Source organism: Bombus fervidus, chromosome 8 (genome assembly GCF_041682495.2).
Source record: "Bombus fervidus isolate BK054 chromosome 8, iyBomFerv1, whole genome shotgun sequence".
Classification (NCBI taxonomy): domain Eukaryota; kingdom Metazoa; phylum Arthropoda; class Insecta; order Hymenoptera; family Apidae; genus Bombus; species Bombus fervidus.
The window spans coordinates 3,021,231-3,042,602 of record NC_091524.1 but is presented as its reverse complement, the minus strand read 5'-3'; the positions used below and the strand labels follow the sequence as shown (position 1 = coordinate 3,042,602).

The 21,372-nt window shown below is 34.7% G+C and overlaps 6 protein-coding genes across 12 annotated transcripts; 1 reads left to right on the top strand and 5 right to left on the bottom strand.

Annotated features, from left to right (window-relative positions):
* Window positions 1-7: 7 nt before the first annotated feature.
* On the bottom strand, window positions 8-1,988 carry Eif2balpha (eukaryotic translation initiation factor 2B subunit alpha). The gene is made up of 8 exons (XM_072009632.1): window positions 1,562-1,988; window positions 1,400-1,501; window positions 1,194-1,333; window positions 937-1,053; window positions 745-857; window positions 521-665; window positions 322-447; window positions 8-234 (listed from the first exon to the last, which is right to left on the bottom strand). The coding sequence occupies exons 1-8, from the start codon at window positions 1,572-1,574 to the stop codon at window positions 85-87; spliced, it is 906 nt and encodes a 301-aa protein (XP_071865733.1). The 5' UTR covers window positions 1,575-1,988; the 3' UTR covers window positions 8-84.
* A 648-nt stretch (window positions 1,989-2,636) lies between these two features.
* LOC141445812 (uncharacterized) lies at window positions 2,637-4,746 on the bottom strand. Of its 3 annotated transcripts, XM_074111870.1 has the most exons (4): window positions 4,404-4,746; window positions 4,227-4,345; window positions 3,548-4,159; window positions 2,637-3,366 (listed from the first exon to the last, which is right to left on the bottom strand). In XM_074111870.1, exons 1-3 carry the CDS (start codon window positions 4,480-4,482, stop codon window positions 3,800-3,802), a joined length of 558 nt encoding a protein of 185 aa, XP_073967971.1. In that variant the 5' UTR covers window positions 4,483-4,746; the 3' UTR covers window positions 2,637-3,366; window positions 3,548-3,799. The 3 variants fall into 3 exon arrangements, with proteins under 3 accessions (XP_073967971.1, XP_073967972.1, XP_073967973.1); XM_074111871.1 differs by having other exon boundaries at window positions 2,637-3,057; window positions 3,146-3,366; window positions 3,548-4,746; XM_074111872.1 differs by lacking the exon at window positions 2,637-3,366 and having other exon boundaries at window positions 3,991-4,345.
* Window positions 4,747-4,887: 141 nt separating this feature from the next.
* Window positions 4,888-9,995, bottom strand: LOC139989971 (uncharacterized). Of its 4 annotated transcripts, XM_072008736.1 has the most exons (9): window positions 8,584-9,360; window positions 7,963-8,020; window positions 7,671-7,748; window positions 7,174-7,497; window positions 6,737-7,103; window positions 6,352-6,647; window positions 6,035-6,227; window positions 5,674-5,951; window positions 4,888-5,480 (listed from the first exon to the last, which is right to left on the bottom strand). In XM_072008736.1, the coding sequence occupies exons 1-9, from the start codon at window positions 8,590-8,592 to the stop codon at window positions 5,185-5,187; spliced, it is 1,899 nt and encodes a 632-aa protein (XP_071864837.1). In that variant the 5' UTR covers window positions 8,593-9,360; the 3' UTR covers window positions 4,888-5,184. The 4 variants fall into 4 exon arrangements, with proteins under 4 accessions (XP_071864837.1, XP_071864839.1, XP_071864838.1 ...); XM_072008738.1 differs by lacking the exons at window positions 7,963-8,020; window positions 8,584-9,360 and adding an exon at window positions 9,385-9,995; XM_072008737.1 differs by lacking the exons at window positions 7,963-8,020; window positions 8,584-9,360 and adding an exon at window positions 9,385-9,995 and having other exon boundaries at window positions 7,174-7,487.
* A 134-nt stretch (window positions 9,996-10,129) lies between these two features.
* Window positions 10,130-17,933, bottom strand: LOC139989970 (uncharacterized). 2 transcript variants are annotated; one of them, XM_072008734.1, is made up of 15 exons: window positions 17,576-17,933; window positions 17,184-17,271; window positions 16,959-17,107; window positions 16,639-16,890; window positions 16,502-16,526; window positions 15,126-15,282; window positions 13,889-13,929; window positions 13,472-13,740; window positions 13,214-13,376; window positions 12,882-13,156; window positions 12,257-12,759; window positions 11,988-12,161; window positions 11,746-11,882; window positions 11,503-11,659; window positions 10,130-11,406 (listed from the first exon to the last, which is right to left on the bottom strand). In XM_072008734.1, exons 1-15 carry the CDS (start codon window positions 17,696-17,698, stop codon window positions 11,241-11,243), a joined length of 2,679 nt encoding a protein of 892 aa, XP_071864835.1. In that variant the 5' UTR covers window positions 17,699-17,933; the 3' UTR covers window positions 10,130-11,240. The 2 variants fall into 2 exon arrangements, with proteins under 2 accessions (XP_071864835.1, XP_071864836.1); XM_072008735.1 differs by having other exon boundaries at window positions 12,882-13,132.
* A 343-nt stretch (window positions 17,934-18,276) lies between these two features.
* Arpc3a (Actin-related protein 2/3 complex, subunit 3A) lies at window positions 18,277-19,434 on the top strand. The gene is made up of 4 exons (XM_072008759.1): window positions 18,277-18,528; window positions 18,692-18,868; window positions 18,937-19,132; window positions 19,211-19,434. The coding sequence occupies exons 1-4, from the start codon at window positions 18,523-18,525 to the stop codon at window positions 19,363-19,365; spliced, it is 534 nt and encodes a 177-aa protein (XP_071864860.1). The 5' UTR covers window positions 18,277-18,522; the 3' UTR covers window positions 19,366-19,434.
* Window positions 19,435-19,585: 151 nt separating this feature from the next.
* Window positions 19,586-21,358, bottom strand: Rpl15 (ribosomal protein L15). Its single transcript, XM_072008758.1, has 5 exons — window positions 21,267-21,358; window positions 20,774-20,954; window positions 20,303-20,439; window positions 20,087-20,197; window positions 19,586-19,903 (listed from the first exon to the last, which is right to left on the bottom strand). The coding sequence occupies exons 2-5, from the start codon at window positions 20,943-20,945 to the stop codon at window positions 19,709-19,711; spliced, it is 615 nt and encodes a 204-aa protein (XP_071864859.1). The 5' UTR covers window positions 20,946-20,954; window positions 21,267-21,358; the 3' UTR covers window positions 19,586-19,708.
* Window positions 21,359-21,372: the final 14 nt, after the last annotated feature.

Here is a 21,372-nt window from a genome sequence, read left to right as displayed (position 1 = left end):
TAAATACTTGTTATTGTTACCATTTAAATATTTTTATTTCTATCTATATTCTTATTAAAGTCATCTGTACGAAATTACAATTTTTTACAAGTATAATTTAATAAGTTCATCACTTACAGCTGAAGGTGTTAATATACCTAAATCAGTAAATAAGAGGCTGATATAATGTGGAGGTGTATAATCAACTAATGGATGTTCTTTCTGCAAGTCCTTTTTTAATGTGCTTGCTGTATACTGTACAGGAAAAGACAATAAAAAACAAACCTTTAAATATGTACTATATCTTAATTAGAAACAACTGGGAAAATTTTAGCACACTACCTTAAATTCATTTGGAAGATCGACTTGATTTAATGGATATATTCTTGAAAATTTGAAACTCTCTGTTAATACATAAAATGGTTTTTTTACTTCTTTAGCACACATTGCCATTGTATATGTGCCAACCTACAAATGCAAAGTATTACATGAAAATGAGAATTCACAATGTTAATAATTAATTAAGGAAACTCTAATACACCTTATTAATGACACCTCCACTTTCTGCGACCCCTTCTGCTCCTACCATAACCATATCAACTTGTTCCATAACATATCCCATTGCAGAATCTAATATTAATGTGCAAGATACACCTAAATCTGTCAAATTTTGACACATTTCCTGCCTGCCCATTGGTAAACACGAAAAGAAAACAAACATATTATACATAAACAAGCATTTTAAGTTATTATAAGAATACATACCCACTATTATCTGGAGAAGAACATGTTACATATACTTCAAATATTTTATTACTTTCAACAGCTCCTTTCATTGCTTGCAATACAACTCTAGACTTTGAATGAGTAAGTATTTTCTAAAACAAGATGTTATATTATAATTGGGAATCAAGAAGGATCTTAAAAAAAGAGAAATTTTAAAACAAATAAAATTACAGAACCATCCTTAATAAAGTGTGCTGCAACTTTTGCTACTTTTCCTCTGGCAGCTACTAATTTCTCATAAAACATCTTCCCTCTATGAAGCATAATACCCTTGCATTCTGCAAATGACTAATATCAAATAATATAGAACAACGATCAATATGACTTCAGATTTTAAATATACTTGTAAAATAAGATAACAAGAAACAAAGGGAAAAGGACTGACATGAAACAAGAAATCCTAACAAATTGTACAATAATATCCTTACAGGAGTATCTAACGTAGCCAAAGTTATAAAACGAAGGAATAATTCACTGCCAGATGCAATAGCAGTTACAGGATTTTCAGTGGATCTCATCGCATCTATTGCATTTTGCAGACAATACCTGAGTTCTTGAACTGTTTCAGCTGTAAAAAGAAATAGATGTATAATACATATATGTTGTCTTTAAAAGTCTATTAATATGTTCTTACATTTTGAATATTGCAAAACTTTTAGTAATGTGCGTATAGCAGCCATCCCAGCAGAAACGTCTTTTTCATTTTTGATGATGCCATTGAAGTATTGACGGATTTCTGAGAAAAGAAATAATAAGTATAATTATTTTGTTAATTTATTATATTGAAATAAGTTACCTTCCTTTTCCATAATGTTTGCTCAAATATTACGGATACTTTTTATTTTCGATCAAAATAACATATCACTTGCTAACTTTAGGTTAATGTTAATGTTCATATGCTTAAATATATGATTAATAATGCGTTACATATTCACACCACAAATTTTTTACATTAAATGAATTGTAATATTATTAAAATTGTAAAGGTAAGTAAAAACAAATAAAACTCCAGATAAGTGCAAACAAGAAAATCCTATAAGAATCTGGTGTACATGTATGTATATGTATTTGGTTCATTGAACAATGTCACACTTATATAAATTTGATATTGAGTATATTTTTTTTCATATATAACGATATTATTAAATGACAAATATTTAAGTTTTTCATTGGGTTACAAATATAAAACAAACAAATACCAAATATTAAATGAATGTATATATATTAAAGTGATTGAAAGTGCATGTAAATATACATAATTAAATATATAGTACCTGGTATAAATATATGTATGCAGTAGTTGTACTTTGAATTGGAAAAATTTGTAAATAAATCTGACAAAACGTGTCTGAATGAAATTCGAAGAATTTACACTTTTTAATGTAGAGTTTAATTTTAAAAACAAATTTTGCATTTAAAAAGACAAATTAATAGTATATGTATATATGTATTCGATTTGGTTGAGAACGCACGTTTACTTATTATATTTGTAAATATTATGAGGTATAAAGTTAAAATGAGTTTAAACATGTTATAGATATTACAATTTAAAAGTTACAATCAAAATTTTATTTTAAAACATTAGATTGTATGAGTGGAAACGTTAGAATAAAAGTTAAAAGATGATAAAAATGGTAAATTATTATTGTATATGTGTATACAATACTGAAAATCAGTACACTGTACCGCTTTATTTGTTACAGCTGATCTATAAGAAAGAGATGTTTGTAGAATAACTAGAGAAACGATATATTAAGATAAGTTTGTTTAATTTAATACGATAAATTCCGTTTGATTTAGCTATTATTTATATTTATGAGAGCATTTTTACAATGTTTCTAATTATAAATAGGTTTGCAAGTAATCCCAGACCAATATAGAGCTTTATATATGAAGCTTGCTATCAACTCTTAAACATGGTGTTAAATAAATCTAAAATTTTTATGATAGCAATGATGGAGAGAGAAGGGAAAAGAGAGATTATATTATCCTGAGATTTGAAGTTGTATATGTAATTTCACCAGTACATTTTCCATAGACGAATGACATAAAAGATTTGAAATATGTGTTTATAATCATAATTATTTGATATAAGGTATTGTACTCCCGTAATAGAAAGGTTGACAATAAAATGATCGTACAAGATGTCGGCGTTCGCGTAAATACTTCTTATGAAGAGCGCAATTCAATTGATTTAACCAAAAATAGAATTTAATGTTTTCCATAGAATCCTCCATCAAAACTGTTTTATTCTTTCGATAGTTACTTGCTGCACTATTCAGTTTTGATTCCCTGAAAAGTACAAAAATCATTTCTTTCTCATCTTCCCCTTATCTCCTCTTTTTGTAATGTTGTAGATATTATATCTAAAAGATTTTACTGCATAATATTCGATGCGATTCTCTTTTCTTTATCTAATTTTATTTCTTTTTGATTTTTCGGCGTATACAAAAGACATTCATTGATAATTTGTGCTTCATGGATGCTATCACAATTAGATTTTACTATCGCATCTGTTCGTTTAATCGCTTCAGTGTGTTTTCTACGAAATAATTTCTGCTTTTGACGATATTTATCTTCCTGCTTTTTGCGTATTTGTGCCTAAGTAAAAAACAAAAAAATAAATAAATAAAATTGTTTAATAATATTACAGGAAACTTGAAAAAAATTATATGTTATATTATTATATTATATGTTATTTAATTTATTTAATAATTATGTTATTTAATAATTATATGTTATATTATTATTAAAAATTATATTAATGGATTATAATCTACACCTGCCGTATTACTTTTTTCCATTTCATATTTGCCAAATTTTCAAGTAACTTCTGCTGCCGTTCGGTTTCTATTTTTTTAAGTATCTGTTGATATATAACGGTCTTTTTATCTTTCCAGTCTTTGAAGGATAACTTTCTCCTACTTTGTTGTTGCTTGACTAATCTATATTTTATTTTTTAGGCAAATATATATATACATATATATATATTATTAAAATTCTCTAAAAATATATAAATATATTTGAAGAAATTTTATTCAAGAAATAATAACCCGTGGATACGATCAGGTTTACAGGCTTTCGCGAGAACATTGTTTGTCGCAATTTGTAATTCACCCGTCGCTCGTTTTGTCGAATTCTTCCAAAGTTCGACAATTTTAGTATCACTAATAATCGAAGGAAAATTAATGTCATTTAGTTCATTGAAATTGTCGCTTTTGTTAGTAGTAGTAGTTTGTTTATTGACGATTGAAACTGAGTTGTGTGCTTGCATCGTTAACGATTGCTCTATCAAGTTACTTTCACTCGTAGGTATTTTACGAAAGATCATTAAGGAGGATCGTTTATATTTGTGACGGCGTGATCTACGATGCGCGACCGTTGCCGATATGTTCTAAAATTTGAAAACTTAAAATTTGTCTGCAGATATTGTAAAACTTTTACTCATTACTTGTTGATACCTGTTTATCTGATTCTAACGATTTATTTTCATTTCGCATCCATTCAGTATTCTCTAATTTGGATAATTTCTTGATATTCCATTTCTCATAGATCATTCGATGGAACTGTATCATTTGCTCTATAATATATTTAAACGTTGTTAAAAGACACGTTAGCTACTACACTGAGCTACTAACCATTATTTTCTAATGCTTTATCAATCATTTGTTCGACGAAATTTCCAAAATTTTGAACCGAAGTACTTTTACTTTTCATTCCGAAATGTTGAAGTAGTCCATATTACTATGGTCGTCGTTTAGTCAAACAGCAAAATGAAAGATTGAATGAAAAATCAAGTTGAAAATATTTCTTCCATGTAATGCATGTACATATACATACATGTAGTTTAAAAACATGACCGATTACAATATGCTATAGTAACGAAAGGTGACTTACAGATGTAGAAATTTTCCAAGATTGAAAGAAATTAAGGATACATTGTAAAAACGAATCGTGTAATTCTAGATAAATAAACGAGCGATTGGCGGCTAGATAGATAATTGGTATAAATTGGTATAAATGAATGATTCACCCAAGCTGAAACAATCGAGAAACTGATAATTAAGAGATCGCAGCTAAGTTCATGCAGTGCTCATCATATTATAATAGTAAGTAGATAAATTTAATTTATACATATAATTTATTAAATTATGCGTAAGTTTGCGCACGTATATACAATAATTATAATATAAGTGAGAATTATAACACAAATGCACGGGGGTATGCATATTTCTGCTATACCTGTTCACGTTAGTGCATATATAATAATATAGACAGGATACGTATAAATAAGGTTTCTTGGCACTCACAATCAGAGGTATACAAACAATATCGTATTACCGTAAAAAAATGTCATACCGCGCATTTGGAATTTGAAAGTACAAATTCATTTTAGCAAGGATCGAAAGTTTCTCGCTCTTAATTTAAATTACTTTTAATCCAGTCTATATATTCGGTGACACGCGTATATACTCCCGGATATCCAGGTTCTCCACATTTGTTGCCGAATGAAACGATACCGATTTGAATCCATCTGCCGTCCGCTCTAAGCATAAGCGGACCACCGGAATCGCCTTGACAAGCGTCTTTACCACCTTGACTGTAACCAGCGCATAGAAAATTACTGGTAATTGGTTGAAAGTAAGCTGCGTTGCAGTCTTCGTTCCTCCATACTGGCAGCACCGCTTGTCTTTGTACCGTGCTTTCTTTCCCACCTGTCGGAAAAGACGAACCAGTTCAATTCTCAAAAAGATTGAAAGATTTCTTAAAAGGAATATGATACCAAAAAAGGAATAGATATATATTTGCATGCTACGATTAAGCAGTACGTGTTAGTAGTATTACGTAAAATGAATAAAAGTGCACAAATAAAAAATAAAAAGTGAAATATGTCAGATATGTACATACCGTAGTAAGTTGTACCCCACCCGACTACAGTAGGCCTTGCGCCAGCAAATCGCTCTTTTCGATAACGTAGTTGTGGCAGACAGATCGGTATAACATAAGGAGATTTTCGAACGATCCTAGTCAGCTCGAGAACCGCAATGTCATTATAAAATCCAACACGAGAAAATTTTGGATGTGCGTGAATTTGCTTGACCGCGTATGTTTCTGGGGCGGATGGTTCGTCGTTTCTTTCAAGGTCAATATCCCCGAGACGCACAGTGAATTGTCTCGCGGCAAATCTATACAAATGTTCGAAAGCCGCTATTTTATCCGTTTTCCAGCAGAAAATATGAAAACGTTTACTTACGAACGAGCAACTTACGGCCGTTGACGGTGATCGCGAGTACAATGGGCCGCGGTAAGAATATACCGCGGTCCGATAAGAGATCCACCACACCAAAATTCCGTGCGTTTCGAGCCATGCAAGAATATGGCCGCCATCCAAGGCCAACGTCCAGGAAGAGCTTCCTCTCCACCGACTACTCGATACTTACCCGAATTCCTTACTCCACATTCTATCGAGGGAAACAATTTATACATTGTTATCGCTTTTCTAATTCGTTTCTACACATACACGAGCGCACGCACACATACAATTTATGTCATTTATATATTCATTAACGTACTATGATCGTTTACCTTCGTCATCCTGTATGAAATTAGTATCGATAGTGCCGCCAGTGGTAGAAGAACCGAAGAAATTGTTCGAATGGTTCACTGATGAGTCGACAACGGGGGACGATACTGGGACGAATTCTGTAGTTAACAGCCCGGGAAGATTCGTCGGCGCAGTCGTAACCGTGGTAGCAGAGGCAACGGGAAACAGCGGTATCGGTCGAGGAGTTTGATGTGGTTTCGTCGGACGGATTGGTGGTCGCAATGGTGGATGTATAGCTGATTCGATCCCTGAGGTTGAGATCGTACCGACTATCGGACTAAAAATTTCAAATTGGTTGAAAGTATCAAAATCATATACAACAGACAAAAGCCCCCTTATGTGGTGGCATCTGATCATTCTATTTACCTCGTCCCATTGGTGTCAGTTTTACCCGTCGATTGACAACAGACTCCCGGAACGAATAAACTTTTGAAGCATAATGATTGTCTGAGTTTGGTCAAATCTAGCAACAGTTGAGGACAATTACTCAAATCTTGACACTTTCCGGGGTAACCGTCCGCCGTGGTGCAGCCGACCGACGATATCGCAGATTCTTTTTCCTTACTCTCTTGGTTGATCTCAATTGCGGAAGGAGAAGAGAAGGAGGAGGAAGGAGAGGAGGAGGAGGAAGAGGAAGAGGAGGAGGAGGAGAAGGAACTGTCGGTCGGTATAGGTCGCAAAGGCAAAGCTACTCCTCGAACTAACGGTGCAATGCTATCTGTTACGTTGCGTCCTAAAAACGAGCATGACAGAATCGTGTAAATTCGTCAAAAATAAGAGCTTATTTTACTTTAAAATCTTACCTAAAATATTCTTCGAGATAGTGTATATAGCTGATGGTAATTCCTTTGGCGGGTAACTTGAATTCTCCATACCTCTGGTCATATTGACGATGTAACTGCCGACAGTGTTTAAAGCACCCAAAGTTTCAGTGATCGTAACCAATGGATCCGGTTGTTCTCGTTCCTCTTCGACTTTCGCTAACCTTACATAAGGTCTAATGTGTGTGTTCCTCCGAAAAATTGTAGGAGGTGACCTTTGCGAATAACTGCTATCCCATCCATCCGTTTCACTCCATCCTCGCATTGGTATCACAAACTTTTCAGATGATCCGTATCTATTCGATGCTGTATCGTTCATATCGCGTATATGTTATTACAATGCTACATGTATACGCGCGTATGTAAAGGAATTCGTATCTGAACGGGTCAATTCGAGATTTCGTTTCTCCCAATATGTATATATGTAGCTTTACATCACATGACAACATAGCAGATTTATGATGAGATCCGTTACTTACCGGCATGATAACGATAGTGGGCGATTTGTTCGGTGTATGACCAGGAATTCGTTAGCAAACTCCATACTGTGCACAATTCTGAAACATTCGTGTATATCAACAGATAGCATACAATAGAACTAGTAGGTAGTATTTTGTAAGCATCAATTACAATAGAATCTATCTCCCTTTTTCTTCTAGAAAGAATACTGAAAATTAACAGAAACAGAAACTGAAAATAAATTCGCGATTTGACTGATCGATTAATAGTTTTCGTTTCGAAAAATTATTGTCCGACAAATCAGCGACTTACCATCTATCACCGCGTATCGTATCTTACCGTACTGTACCGCGTTCCAATGAATTAAGATCTAAAATTTAAGCGGTGTAATTATCGTAAAACCGAATATTTACCGCTAGCGTTATACGCTGCTTTCTTCAAACATAGTATTGGATGACGACGTTAACGTCATTGTATTTGAAAATTTTTTAATCACGCTATCCGGTATACAACATAAGCTTGTCGAATAACATATTGCCCGATTACGTCGATAACCTATTAACACGATTTCTCGAGTTTCAATCGCGAGTCTAAAAGTAAAATCGATAGGAAAAGCGTGTTGGCAGCGCAGAAGAAGAAGGTAACTCGATTCACCGTGAAATCGAATCGGAAGCGTAACGAAGCCATTGGTGAAACTTGTTCAGTTTCGCGAATCTGTTGCATTCGAATGTTGTATTTTAAAATATTGTTACACCGCTATCAAAGCTCTTACTCGGGACTAGATTAGAAAAATCACTGAAACTCAAGAAAAGTGATTCAAGGTTATTGCTTGTAAACGATGCGCGCCGCTTCCTTGAAACTTTTTCTCAAGAGGAGGACAAAAGAAAGCGAACGATCAAGCGAACGTTTTTGGAATCATCGGTCTACGCACACGGATTTCATCGATGGTGAAAGTTGCTCGACGAGAAAGTGTGCCTTCCTTCCATTCACTGATTCATCACCAAGCTCGTGCTACACTCTCCTACGATAACACAACCGAGAGAAGAACTGATCATCCAAGATCGCTGATCATCGTCGTTACTTTCTTCTTATCTCATGAAATATTACACCGTCCTTTTTCCAATTTTATAGCCAACGATACCTTTATCTTCATCGACGAGTACAAAACAATAGTGTCATGCATGTATCGATTTAATTTAACATTTCACATCGTACGGTATCGTAAAACATTTCCTTGCATATTGTGGCAACGCGCGTTCTTTTACGCGCCCCTTTGATTCACATCGTACGAATTGCTCAACAGAAACAGACCTCGATCACTAACAAACGAGAATTAATGATCCCTGGTATAATTTCTAATCTAACACAAGTATCGTGTAGCGTCATCATCAAACACTGTGTAACTGGGACACGTGAAAATGATTCAGAATTTGTTAGCGTATGAAAAGTCGAGAATAAAAGTTTAAATTTTAAGTAAAGTGGTTTAAAAGTTTTCGCGCGTTAACGTAACATGGTAAAATACGAATCGATGTTCATGATTTTAACATGCGAATACATATCGCGAAATTCTCGAATGAAGTTCGATCCTTTGCTTTCCAATGTTCTTCTATCGATGATCGGGACATCGTTAAACGTTCGATGAGGAATAAGTATCGTTCACAAAGTTGAATGACAGCGGGCGCCCGTTCCCGCGTTACCGTGCTTGAACCACGTATTTAAAGACAGAAAACTTACTCAAAACGGTGGACGACGACATCCTGATCCAGAGAAAACATTCAACCGATCCTTTTTACAGACATTCCACGCTTTTTTATCGTTACCACACTCAACACCCGCGATCGGAAACGCACGTTTAACTATTTTAACAAAGTTATCGCGTTCACGAGACTACCGGCGGATTGTTCATCGTCTATCGAGCTTCACCGAGGGGGTTGGAGGGGGACGTGAAAGAGGGGGAGCGGAAATAAGGTAGCGAAAACAAGGAGGGAAAGGATGACATGGCGATGGAGGGGGTTGAGAAGGATCGAAAAAGAGCGGGAGGGGGCCAAATGAAAAAATTCAAGCGGAGGAAGGAAATCATCGAATCCTACAATCACGATTATACGCGATAAACCTTGTTCACGATGACTGACCGTGAAAAGACCTCGACATACTTCGTTCGCGATGGAATTATTCCCTCACTCTCTCCCATTCTCTCGGTCTTTTCTCTTTTCTTCTTTCATGGGAACCGCCATCCATGACTTTTCGACCGAGGGAAAGTGTTCTCCTCTGTCGTGTATTTTTACTCGTTCTCCTTTTGCTATCTATCGCGATGCAATGACTACACACCAAATACCATATAATGTGAGCAACTCGTTTCAGTTCCGATAAACTACCCATTTCGTCACTAACAGTTCGAAAGTTTCGTGTTTTGAATGCAATCCGCCGATCAAAAAGAGACTGTTTCGCGTGATTATTTGTGTTATTTAAAAACAAATAGTTCTAATATACCATAAATTTATTTATATCGTGATAGTTGGCGCTATACTGAAACATAGTATGTGTGCTTCACGTAAGAACCTAAATTTCAATGTCATAAGATACACTGTTGTCTTGTGGAATTCAATATACAAATTGTTCAGTCACATTCTTACGAGAATATGTACGTATTTCTACAAGGAATTAATTGAAGGTACACGATGTAATTGTTTATATCGCTATATGGTATGTCTTATTACTCTAGAATATATATCTCCAATGATGTAAATGAATGCGCGTCACTGTTTGAAAGAAGTTGCAAATAACAATCGATATAATATATCTTATAAATGTAATTACGTTATAGACAAACGAAAAATAGTTTGTCCCACTTCGATCGTGTCTCTTTCTATATCTCTAAATCGTGGCTATTAACAAATGTACAAAAATCTATTAAACTTCGACATTACACATATGCCGAATATTATAGCGTATAAGTTATATTGTATGTTTACATTTATCGCAATGAATACCACTCAAGTATCTGCTTGCAGCAATGAGAGCATAGTAGTAATAACAGTAGTTATAGTAGCAGTAGCAGTAGTACTAGTATTAATAGCAATAGCAGTAGAAACAGTAATAGTAGAAGTACAATTTCCTTTTTCCACTCCTGAGTCACAAATTCAGAAGTTATTTAAAGAAATGTCAAATTTTGCATGGATATAGAATGAATCGAAGAATTCAAAACTCGTTATTAATGATAGATTAGACGAGTATCGGGAGTGAGACATTCAATTCATTAAAAATTTAATTAAAGGGTAGCGACGCGACTGCGAGCGTCGAAAATGATTTTTAACACATGTATGTACACGTCACTTATCCACGAGAGGAGTTATTTGCATCTGCTCTACGAATCACAATCAAATGCACGTAACTGCTTGAAACTAAAATTTACGTATATGATTAATTACTGAAATATAATGAAGTTTGATTTAACAATTATATAAATAATAATTTAGTGTGTGTGTGCATATGTGAAAGTGTGAGCGCACGCGTGTGTCCAGCATCAGAAACACGTGGGTACAAAAATTCACCAATTATTCATTATAATGGTACAGATCACCGATACAAGATCAATATTTCCTCATGCTCGGCATAGACGATTTATATGGATCAAAACGATCATACGAGGGCGCTGTCCCAGGTGCTGTCAATCCCATAGATTGAATAGGGCCACTTTGATACGTTGGTGGTACTGGATGTCGTAATGTGTTTCCCATGCTACTTGAATTACTCCATCTAAAATCAATTCGATTATTGCTAGGCTCCTTGCTTAGAAATCGTATGGAAATTTATCAAGAAAGGAAAAGAAAGAAGATTTGGTTTGTTATGTACCTGTTTACATTATCGGAGGACCTAGAACTCCAACTGGATGGTTCGTTTCGTGGATCTCGGGTCCCACTACTTGGTACGGAATTAAATGATTTTGTAGACGGAGGTCCAGAGTGCCAGCTACTAGTTGTTCGATTGCTTTCAACGTAACGACTATCACCTGTGCGTGCGTACAAGTATTGGTATGGTGTTAACCTTCAATTTAACAATTTTTTAAAATCGTTTAAATATTTTTGATATACTAACGTGGTGTGCTGGAACCCGTAGGTTTGAAGCTTTCACTATATCGTGTATGACTATCCCTAGAGCTCCTATGGGTATCTGTTTCAGAACGTCTCACATCACGGTCACGATTATAAGTGGTTGTACTTGCACGTTCGTATCTATACAAAAACGTTTCTATAGTTTGGAAAATCAAACTGCATATTGTACCAAAACATCAAATAATTCTCTCTTCTCTCTTCTCTCTCTCTCTCTCTCTACTTTACCTTTCCTTAACTTGTCGAGGATCGATAGACGTTGCAGTCGTGCCAAGAGTTTCTCGACGAACGATCACTTCCCTTCCTCGAGATACATCTGAAAAGCTATCGGGACGACTACTGCGTGAAGTAAACTCGCTGCTGCGTTTAAATTCCTTTTTTAACCCTAAATCTTGTGCGGATCTGTAATTTGTGTTACGATTTTTTCATATTTTCTCTACTTCCATTCTCTTGCGTTAAGGCAGAGACATGTGTCAGGAATGACACGCGTGTCTTACCTACTAGATTCGTAGCGGGTAGGTGGCGACGCGTCTAACCGTCTATCTGAGACACGATCCAAAATTTCACCACGTCGATCACTCACACGTTCCGGAATGTGTTTTCGACTATGCTCGGTGGTCATTCGCTTTCTATCTGGCTCGACGTACATGTCTCTAGGATCCCTTCTATCGCTGGAACATCTCTTGATGGACGGCGGGGGTGGAGCGCGCCTGCTCTCTTCTAGACGCATCTGTTGCCTTTTGAGTTCCAATCTTTCTCGCTCTAGCTTTTCCCGCTCTAGTTTCTGACGTTCCCGTTCAAGTCGGAGCAATTCGGCTTTCTCCTGCTCGATTCTTTCTCTTTCCCTTCGCAATTTCTCCCGTTCTCTTTCCAATCGTGCAGCTTCTTCTCTTTGCCTACGTTCTACTTCACGTTGCCGCTCCATATCCTCTCTTCTCCTTCGTTCTTCTTCACGAAGCATCCTCTCTCTTTCCCGTAGTCTTTGTCTTTCTCGCTCCTCCTGAAAATACACGTGGCAAGTATTACTCTCTTCCTTGCTTCGTAATTGATCTTTCGATAGCTAAATCGCTAAACGCTAGAAAAGTATCTCCCTCCCTTATCATCGGTAATATTGGCTTTTACCCTGATCTTTGCAAACGTCAGCACGTCATCACGTCTACGCCGTTCGCGGCTGCGGGATCGACTATGAGATCGATGATGATCCCAAGATCGAATTCTCTTCTCGTCGCGTCTTCCTCTCTCGCTCTCCGGTTTCTTGCTAGTGGACTTGGTTGACCGAGAATCGGCATCCTTTGAAACTTCATCTTTCTTCTCTTGTACGTCCATCTTTTTATTTTCGATATTCTCGTTGTTTTTCTCGTCTGATTTTTTCGCTGTTGCAGTACATTTAAACGTTCCTTTTACAACACACGTAATATTATTTTACGTAAATTATTTGTTACAAAATTACTTACTTGCTTCTGATCCTTTATCTTCAGTTTCTTTCTTCGTTTCCTTATCCTTCCGATCACTGATCTCATGATTATCCTTTATTTTTTCCTTTTCTTCCTTCTTCTCGGATTTTCCATTCGTGGTATCCCGTTTACGCATGTGACTCTGCTGAGTATCGCCTTTGGCCTTTAAACACAAAGTGAGGGAATGTATGCCACAAGATTTAAGAGCACAATGGCTTAAGAAGCCTTTCTTTTCTTTTTTTTTCTCGTTTCATCTACCTTTTCTACGGATATTACACGCCCATGAAGTTCAGTTCTATGTAAATGTTGTATACATTTTGCAGCATCCTCACTGGTGGACATAGTTACATATCCATAGCATCTTGCTCCCGGCGTTCTTGCATTTGTAACCACTTTTGCGCCAATCACTTTTCCATATTTTGAGAATATTTGTTTCAAATCTGTCGCACGGGTACTCGAAGACAATCCAGATACCCACAAGTTTCTACTGCTTGCATTAACAGGGCTGACTTGTGAAGTCTTCTTGTCTGTACAACGAATAAAATAATTACAAATAAAAAGTAAAGAAATGTGCCACATGCAATCATATGAGCTATGATAATATCCCGTTAATTTTAATTTGAAAATTCAATTACAATCCTGTAAACAAAATTTAAGAAATCATTTCATAGTTACCTTTATCATCCCTTTTTTGACTCTTGTTGCTAGACTCCACGCTGAAAACAATTATTATTTTCATTATGACTGGTAATCATTTGAACAATCCTTATTACATATGAAAGATAACATATTAGAAATAATGATTTTGTTTGTTTTTATCGAGGCTTAATTAGGTACCTCTGTAACTATGTTAAGCATATAAATTTGGCTAGCAACTTTTATTTTTATAATGATATCGCTATTATTATGACCATCGTCGTCATCGTCATCGTTATCATGATTATTATTATTATCATCGTTATTATTATCACCAGCGTCATCATTAGCACCATCATCATTGTTAACAATGATAAAGATAACAATAACAACAGCAGCGGCAGCAACAACAACAATAATGGAAAGAACAATAACAGTAACAGTAGGAATAATTAGATATTCGTTTTGACGTTCTCTTGTACGTATCGTTGTGATACAATTTGTTACCAGTTTAAAGAAATTACTATGTTTTCATTGCAGTTGAATCCAGTTTTCATCATTCGTGAGTAACGAAAGTATGTCCGTGCGGTAAATATATTTGTATTATTGTGTATCCCTTTTACACAAGCTTTCCAAAAATGGGGCATCTCCTTCGTAGTTCTTCCGAGTAGGCTTGGCACTTCTTTGCAACTTGCAACAAGTATCGACACGCACGCAATATATAGTAGTAGTGTCTTCGGTGAATGATATGATTGCTTGATGTCGCGTTAAGGCTTAAGCGGGATCAGTCGATTGTATGATTTATCTCGAGATGCTAATATATCTTGCTACCATGCTCGACGAAACTGCTGTTTGTTTAATAAACGAATATCTTCACCAGAGAGGGAAGAGGTAGCATATGAAATCGCTTTCATTGGTAATTGTAGATCGTGTAACACACCATCGAAAAATATTCGTTTATGATTAGGAGCGGTTTATATAGGACTTGATTTGGTTAAGTTTGCTAGCCAATTTCTCGATTTCTTAACATACTTTCCAGAGTTAAGAATTATAGCCTAAACATACGAGATTGGAAAGGAACTTCGTATGCGATTGAAAAAAAGGGAATAAAGTAATCTTGCGTGCGATTGTGACGAATAATTCAGCTTGGAAATCCATCGTTCGACAGTATATTATCCTGATGGTATTTTATGCGGCGGAAGAGCATCGCTAGCATAGAGTTGTGTGACATTTCGTTGTCGTACCACTGTGAACCGTTTAGCAATGAGAGACCAACCTCTTGCTTCCGTCTCCACCACCGTCCTGCTTGCTCTTCGTCCCGACGTTTCCACCCGATGTTGTCCCTTCCTTGTTGTTGGCACCGGCTTCTGCTCTACTGCTCCCTTTAGACTCTCCCTTCTTGCTTTCTTCCACTTTCTTCTTCTCTCCTCCATCTGCAGAGACAATCAAGGTAGCATAGTCACTTTCTGCGAAGCCAGATTTCTTCTCCCTCCCTAACACTCCTGCTGCTTAGTGGCCTGTATTTCCTGCATGGAATTTTCCCGAACCACTAACAGATTGCGGAGCAAATTATGATGAAGATCGCATGATTGCAATATCACAAATTCGCTCTTCAATGGTATAATCCATAGTGACCCTACTTTATCTTTGTTTTCTTTCGATTTTCTAATAACTTAAAGTTACCTTTGTACCTTTACACGAAACGGACTCTGAACCAAAGCCTAAATTAAAAGAAAAATTTCAGGAAATCTAAAGGTAATGTGGGAAAGAAGAAAGGAAAGTAGATGGAAAAGGAGAAAAAAAAGCTGAAAAGGTTGAAAAAAAGGAACACGTACGCGCGCGTGCGCACGTAGAAGATTATGTCGATAACTATGATTTTTGCGAGAGCAACATATTTGCACGTTAAAATAACATGCGATAATTTTAAGTCAATAGTTTTAAGGCATTGATTTTTCCGGCGTGATAAATAACGATGCATCATCAACCACATACTGGGAAGAGTTTTGACTTGAGATACTCTTGAGTCTTCTTGTATCCACACAATTCGGAGACCAAACGATCCAACGATGCTCTATGTGGTTAGGTAGAATTAAATGTAACTTTATATCAAACTCTAACGTTAACTAACTTATAGACTAGCACTTATTGGATAAACTTGTGGAACATAATATCAACATTAACTTTGTTGGTATTAAACTGCGCGCAAGAACGTCGGCGAATGTACGTTTCATTTCAGTTGAAACCTTGTCGATCATCGTCCCATGATACATTGCTGGTATATTACTGCTGTCATGTCCACATGACAAATGGGTGTGCATCCATTCCTGCACGTGTGCTTGATTGCACATATGAAGCTCGAAGATCGGATGTAAAATGAAGCATGAAGAGTAACTTTGTTGATAAATTCAGCGCGCTCGTAATTCTGAATAGGTGAGGGTTTACACGTAGATAAACATGTCCCTTAGTCTTGATGCCACATATTTAAATAACTTACTCGTGACCATCGACAATAGTAGCGCTATATTTATTCCTTGAAATCTTAGACTATTCATACGTACATATACATATAAATAGATATGTGTATATGTATGTATATATGTATATACATATATGTACATATATACGTGAAGTCCAATACATGATAAAACTTACCCTTATGCCTCTCGTGAGATTCTGTCTGAAACATACAAGATAAAATACACGATTACTTTTGTTTATTTTTTCTCTTGTCCCATTCCTACCTCTCCCTTCTATAAATGTTAGAGTCACGATTTAATTAAATTCGTTACCTCCTCCGCAAGGAGATTTTCTTCATCTTCGCCGATAGTTAGATTGATGGAATCTTCATTGTCGATACCATTAGCCTCAACGGTTGAAACTGAATTAGTTGTGGTTTGATTTACTACAGTAGCTACATCAGATTCTACTTTTTTATCAGTAATCTGTGTATTTTCAATTGAACTTTTATTCAATTGATTTTTAAGTTCCTGCTTGTGTTCCATTTCCTTAGTAACATTATTTTGGACTTCATTTTGTTGTTCCTAAAATACTTGTCCATTTATTTTATAATTCATAAAATACATATAAGAAACATATTGACTACGCTTACTTCTGTCTTGGATACTGTTGTATCCTCTTCTATAACAGACTTTGTTTCTACTTTGAGTTTTGCTTCGTTAGTATCCAATATCTCCATACTTTCTTCCTTCTGGTTTTCTAATGTATCAACAGATTCATCTTGATTTGCTGTACCTGTTACTAAAATCAAAAAGGAAATATAGATAGTTTGAATAAATAACATTAAATTTGTCTCTCAGAAGGCAAAATAACATACCACTGTTCTTCCTTGGGCTAACTTTGCATAATCCACCACAAGGTATAATCAAGTATTCATCGGGATCTTGACCTTCGTCTGTTATGGCCTTTATATATCAACATAATAATGACATTACCTTAATTATAATAACAACAACAGTTTAAAAAATATAAGATTTCCGGACTAACGACTCTAATTTTATTAGCTAACTGTAATTAGAAAATAATTTGTATTTTAAAAAGGCAATATTATAGTGGTTGTTTAACGAAATTAATTCTCTGTAATCATATACGTAGATTACTACTAAAATAAACTATCGATGATATCAAGAGGGTTAAAATGGCGATAAAATAACGAGTAATGCTATTAACGTAATCTTAATAAGCAGTATGAGAAGTAAGAAAAATTACTTTGGAAAGACGGTCGAGAAGTGCAGCTTTATTGCCAGTTTTGTCTAGCCCGCGTCGTTCAAGTTCTGTTTTTAGATCTATAACTCGCAGTTCAGTGAGCTTTTTTCCTTCAACTTCGGCCATTATTCTTATACAAAAGGATCCGACAAAAGGCACGCTTATGCTTTCGATTTTATCGTTCTTGCACGTATAAGTTTATAAACGAATTATCGTACATGAACTAACTGGAGTAATAAAATTATGATAGACAAAAAGAACAATTAATTGGTTCCTCAAAATCACGAAGAAAATGTTACGACCACACACTGCGATACGAACTATCCATCGTCGTCGCCATTTAACGGAAATGACCGGAAGTAATTCTCACATAAAATGAATAGAATGACCAATCTAAAAAATCAAGAATGCATTTCATTGGATTATTACTAGAATAAATTTTACTATACAAAATTCGAATTAAAAATTATGTAACATTGAATATGACAAAAAGTATATTTTCTAAATCTACATATGTATGCAGGGTAGATACTTATAAACGAATAGAATAAAGTGGATAGTAAGAACGTGGTTAGTCTACCAATCAAAGAATTCTTACACTAGTTACAATATTGAAAATGAGAAATATCGTTAACGACCAAATTATACGTGATTATGTTTGCATTTATGTATAAAACAAAATTGAAATGATAAAAATTCAATTACTTTATACTTTATACATCAAAAGAGCTAGAACTTGTTAGGCGTTGTTATAATTTCTATACTCTTGAAGCTGGCTGTATATACTCAGTATTACTCACGTATCTTGTTAACTTTGCTATCTTTAATCAAAAATGTGTATATGATGTATTGATTTGCATGTTACATGTAAGGTGAATACGCTCGTTTGACGTTATATATGTGAAAAGTTATAGATTTAAACGGTACATCTTTTACATTGATTTGTCAATATGCCTGTAAGTAACATGTTTTAATGTAATATTGAACATTACGTGTACCATTGGTAGATCATTTTTATTAACACTTACTTTTACCTTAGATTTTCTTATGTACTTACGTTTTATTCTTATCAAATTTATTATAGTACTACACGGACATGTCAGTTGTTTTTTATTATAGGCATATCATTCAAGTTTCATTGAAAATAATGGAAATGTCGGTAATATGGCACTTTTGCCAATTAGAACGCATTTTAGAGGTCCTGCACCTCCCTTCAACAATAAGGATCTAGATATAATTGACGAAGCATTGTATTTCTTTAAGGCAAATGTGTTCTTTAGGACATATGAAATTAAGGTATTAATTTTATCTTTATTAGGAGTTAAATTTATATTTGAAAAGCATTAAGAATTGTGTCATTTTAGAGCGAAGCTGATAGAGTTTTAATTTACATTACGTTATATATAACGGAGTGCTTGAAGAGATTACAGAAGTGTGCAACTCAAGCTCAAGCAACAAATGAAATGTATTCTCTTGCTATATCAAAATTTGACATCCCTGGTGATCCTGGTTTTCCTTTGAATTCTGTATATGCAAAACCAAGTAATCCTGTAGAAGCAGGTAATGTGCATATTGCATTAATTTTTTTACCAAAAAAGATGCAGGTATTAGATAAAAAAATTGTTTCTTTTTCCACAGATACTATGAGGCAATATTTACAACAAATAAGACAAGAAACAGGTGTTAGGCTTGTAGAAAAGGTATATGGTGAAGATGGTAAACCAAGCAAATGGTGGCTATGTTTTGCAAAGAAAAAGTTCATGGATAAGTCACTGTCTGGCCCTGGACAATAAAATATATTTTTTAACGCTATTTTTAGATTATATGTATTATGGATAAATATAAAAATTTATTGCACAGAATTATGAGTTTTAATATTCTATCAAAATACAAAATTTTGGAACTTGTACATATAACTAAATCGAATGTAAGAAAAAAGTATAATAAAAATGTAATAAAAAAAAAGTATATAATGAAATGAAAAAGTGTGAAAAAAGTATATAAAATAACCCATTAGGAAAGAAACATTTATTTCGTACAAGATATACCATAATATTGATACAAATATTTCTAATATATCAATGAAATGATGTATCGTATACACGTGAAGATCATTATTCGAAATACTTAATAAATTTATCGTTTTCTGCGAAGTGACAAAGAATTTCTTCTCAACCAAGCTGCACGACGAGAACCACCGATAGTTTGTGAGTAACGATGTCCTTTACCTAAACCTCGCGAACTTCTGCCCGCTGATGTCTTTCCACGAAGTTCACGATGCTTATGTACTGCATTACATACCCAGTTAACTTTTGGATCATTACGAATTGCCTGAAATATAATCGAATATTAATAATACATCTCTTGCAACTGTATTGTAAATCTCTTTTACTGTATTTATTCACTCAGACATCCAAGGAAGATGAAAAATCACAATACTTCAGTAATATATAACAATATCATCATATTCTATTAAATTAAGTGTATAAATTGTTCAAATATTATGAAAATTACCTTATGTGCTGGATCAATCAGGATAACTTCATAATATTTATATGAAGAATCCTGAGCTACCCAATAACTGTTTAAAACTCGTAGACCACCACAACGACGACCAACACGTTCCTGAAGATAATTAAATTACAAAATATTATGTCTATTAATCAAAAAGTAGAAACAAAAAAGCAAGAGTCTCTATATGTAAAGTGGTTCCCCCAGTTATGAACTTACCTCAGCAACAGACTGTAACTTTCTAGTAGGCTTCAATTGATTAACGCCATGACTTTTCGGCTTTCCATAAGTTGCACCTTTGGGAACAGGACGTTTACGGCCACCTCTTCGTACACGAATTCTAAATATGACAAAACCTGCATATTGATAGTAAAATTCTCATGTGTATTATATTACATATACATAAATTTTACATAGTTTAAATTAGAAAGAAAACAATGTCAGTATATACAAATCACCATGTAATTGTAAGAGTGGTGCATGTATATCTCATCATCTGTACTTCTTAAACATTTAATGTTGCAGATATTTTACATGTAAAAATAAAAATAACGATAAAAAAATAAGTGTAAGAATTAAAATTATACAATTAAAGTAGATTAATGTAATGTAACTAGTTTGATTTGAAAATGTTAAAATTTGGTGATGTTTGTCATTTTATATTTCCTATTAAGAAACTATGATTTATACCTTCTTTAGCTTTGTAACCCAAACGACGTGCTTTATCAGGTCTAGATGGTCTGGGAGCACGATGCATTTTAGTTAATTGACGATATTGCCAACATCTGACACGAAGCAAGAATCGCAGCACATCGCTCTGCTTCTTGCGATACAACTCTTGCATATATTTATATGCACCCATCGCGAAACCCTGAGAAAAAACAATACAGATATAAATATAATCATAACTAAATAAGCGTACGATTGAACTTAATCTAAAGAAGCATCAACAATAATTAAAATCACGATATCTAAAGAAATAAAGGAAACGAGGCATGAGATACAACAAATGAAAAGGTTAACTTCATTGACACAATAAATATAGCATTCTCGTGAAAATAACGAATAAAATCATAAGAATATTTTGTACGAGTATGCTTGACAATAAATCTCTTTCACGAGCGATACAGAAATACGATTGGATTCTTGAGATATAACACGATTTCAATCATGTAGCACTCACCCTCGACAAGTGAAATAGAAGGAAGGAAAATATAACCTTTCCGACGTCGACGTATTAAGCCATTGTATACTAAGTACTGAAGATAGTATACTCGATGTTACAAGTA